The sequence below is a fragment of the Octopus bimaculoides genome, chromosome 13 (genome assembly GCF_001194135.2).
Source record: "Octopus bimaculoides isolate UCB-OBI-ISO-001 chromosome 13, ASM119413v2, whole genome shotgun sequence".
NCBI classification, from domain to species: domain Eukaryota; kingdom Metazoa; phylum Mollusca; class Cephalopoda; order Octopoda; family Octopodidae; genus Octopus; species Octopus bimaculoides.
The window spans coordinates 24,534,475-24,537,817 of record NC_068993.1 but is presented as its reverse complement, the minus strand read 5'-3'; the positions used below and the strand labels follow the sequence as shown (position 1 = coordinate 24,537,817).

At 34.0% G+C, this 3,343-nt stretch overlaps 1 protein-coding gene across 2 annotated transcripts in view; it reads left to right on the top strand.

Moving 5' to 3' along the window:
• Positions 1 to 3,343, top strand: part of LOC106883780 (glutamate receptor ionotropic, kainate 2) — a 276,968-nt gene that overhangs the window by 230,236 nt on the left and 43,389 nt on the right. Inside the window, exon 9 of one of the 2 annotated variants that reach the window (XM_014934910.2) lies at positions 262 to 385. In XM_014934910.2, coding sequence (XP_014790396.1) covers positions 262 to 385 — 124 coding nt within the window. Of the gene's footprint in view, positions 1 to 256; positions 386 to 3,343 lie in introns of both variants that reach the window. The other variant, XM_014934911.2, reaches the window with a different exon arrangement.

Below are 3,343 nucleotides of genomic sequence, written 5' to 3'. Positions count from 1 at the left end.
TATATATATATATATATGTGTGTGTGTGTGTGTGTGTGTGTGTGTGTGTACTACACAAGCTTACTTAAACACATACACACATGTATATTAAATACTGAGTGTGTGTGTATGTCAAAAATGTTGCTCTCTGTCACTGTAATTTAACTTGAGAGCTAAACTCAATCGTACACAAACACCTGCAAATTATTATTTCCTTATGTAATCGTATTAAACCTCATTCCACATTTGGTGTTATAAAATGTTATTCTTGTCTTAGCGCAGTACCTGGCGTAGCGGTCCGAAGACCAGAGATTTGAGAATTATGATCAATCGAAGTGTTAGCAGTGTTCCACGGTACCGCGGAGACATCTTTGGAACGAAACCTCTTAGAGTAGTAACCATCATAGTAAGTTCTACCTTTTTATTTTAGTATTTTTATTTCTTAAAAAGTTTTTTCACAAATATTTTTACATTGTTTTAATATTCATCAGAATCAAATTTTCTGATTTTACTTCAAAGATATAATAGTATAAGCAACTGCCTCTCTGATCTGTGCGTGAAACAACGAATAAATTCATCTTGTGCATTTGATGATATTGGTTGATTATTGTTTATGTGAAAGGTTAACTTTTCCGAGATATTCAAAAAACAATAATAGGCGGGTACTGGGACCTAGTTTGAAGCATGACACTTTGCAGTGATGTTTGATATAGACATACTGATTCGAAAGCTTCCTTTACTTCTGTAACCCTATAACTCAGTTTACTTTCCATATTTTTCTTTCTTTCTTTCTTTCTTTGTTTGTTTGTTTCTTTCTTTTTTTCTTTCTTTGTTTCTTTCTTTCTGTTTGTCTGTCTTTGTGCATTCATTTTTTATTTGAGACCAATATTTCTTTCACCGAAAGAACGAGCTAGAAAAATCATTTAGGTTCTTAGATCAAATTCTTCGCAGGTCATCTTCAATTTATTCGAGTTCGATTATATTCAGTACCAGTCAAATACGGGTATCGATGGTCTTGTCTAATCACCCTTCTCTCATAATTTCTGGTCTTTCGAGTAAATTAGATGCCATTATCTCTGCCAGCAAAAGGATTAAGAGCTGGAAGATTAGTTAGAGTGCCGGAAAACGTGGCTTGCGTTAATTGTTCCTGTTGCATAGATTCTGAGTTCATTTCTCTCTGTGGACAACTTTGTCTTCATCTCTCTAGGTGAAGGAAATGGAAAAACCTAGTGATCAGTCACGAAAGGAAATAATTAACTCTGATAAACTGGTATTCTAACGAAACAGATAATACACTAATTCACCAGTTCTAGTTGAATTGATTGTATCCCGTGTATCAATCCGGATACTGATAAGTTGGAAATTAGCCTAAAAAACTCAAAGAATAAATAAATCTTAAATTAACACACACGGATGCTAATACATACATACATACATACATACACACGCACACACACACACACACACACACACACACACGCACACACACATAAATAGACGGCACTAAGGTGACTAAGAGTACTAACTAGTCAGCACCAGTATTGCTAGAAATATGAGTCTTATCTAATGACAGGCAACGGAGACCAGCTCCCTACAGCAAGCGAGACAGAGCCTTATCATCGATGATTTTGGATTTGATTTATCCTCATCAGTGATTCTCACCCAGTTGCCGAGGGTTAAAGATAACTCACTTTGTTAGTTTATAGAAAATAGCGTTGGAATCATAGTCCTTAAATAAGTGCTCCTCGTGGCTAAGAGTTGTTCTGACTATTATTTTTATCAATACCGGTGCTGACGAGTACCGTTAGTCAGCTTAGTCACGTCTGTACTTGTGTATGGTAAGAAGGTCCCTTCCCAGCCTATTGTTCTAGGTTCAATCCTTCAGCGCGTCACCGAGTGCTAGTGTCTTCTACTATAGCCCCACCCGAACGAAACCTTACGAAACCTTGTATGTGGATTCGGTAGACGGAAACTGAAAGTCCATCGTATGCATGTATATATATATATATATATATATATATATATATATATATCATAATGTATGTGTGTGTGTATGTATGTATATGTGTGTGAGTGTATACAAGCACAAGGTCATGACAATATATCGTAATGAATAGAGCCTTTTCTTAAGTAATAAAGCTTCTACTTTAATATCTAGTAATCTTTAAATCATCTAGCATTGCAAATATGAGTATAAGCATATCATTTCTAATAAAAAGACCCCGTTGGACATAGGTCTGTTTTTAACAATAACGCTTTGTGATAAACATTTAAATAACCAACAAAATTCGGTAAATTACATAGTTCTTTGTACTATAGGCACAAAGATTGAAAGTTGTAGGGAGGAGACTAAACGATTACATCGATCCCAATGTATGACTAGTACTCATTTCATCGAACCCAGTTCACGACTGGTACTTATTTCATTGACCCCGAAATGATGAAAAGCAAAAGCGACTTCGGCTAAACTCCATAATGCTTATACGTTAACAATAATCAACCAATATTGTCATGTACTCAAAATCAATGTATTCGTTGTTTCATGCTGAGATCAGAGAGGCAAGTGCATTTACTATTATAAAGTGAAATCAGAAAATGTTATTTTGATGAATAATATTGATTCCAAATTTTGGTAAAACTAGTTCTTACTTCATCGATTCCGAAAAGGATAAAAAGCAAAGTCGACGGCGCCAGAATTTGCACTGAGAACATGAAGACGTACAAAATCCCGCGAAGCATTTCGCCCGGTGTGCTAACGATTCTGCTAGGTCCATAATGCCTTCACATAAACAATAATCAACGAATATCATCAAATGCACAAAATGAATTTACTCGTTGTTTCACGCACAGATCAGAGAGGCAGTTGCTTTTACTATTATATCTTTGAAGTAAAATCAGAAAATTTGATTCCGATGAATATTAAAACAATGTAAAAATATTTGTGAAAACATTTCACAGAAGTTATTAATATAATCGGCATATGTTGTAGCGAAGTGGAAAGATATATATGAAGTGCGTACATAAATAAATTTACGTTCTATATCGGAATTCCCTAAAGAGCAAGCATATCTAATTAATTTTGAACAAACTAATGAGTCTTATCTGAAAAGGTAATTATTGATAGAAAAATTTAATTATAACAAGTAGTCTAATGCAAGACGTAAGTGAAACAGAATGCAGTTTCGAAACTTTATGGAAGCAATTCGATATCACTGATGAAATAAGCTTGGATTATGTAGTATTTCTCTATATTCTAATTAACGCTCTCAATCCTTAACTCCTTCTCTGGATCGCTAGTTAATGATAATAATAATAATGATAATAATAATGATAATAATAATGATAATATATATATATATATATA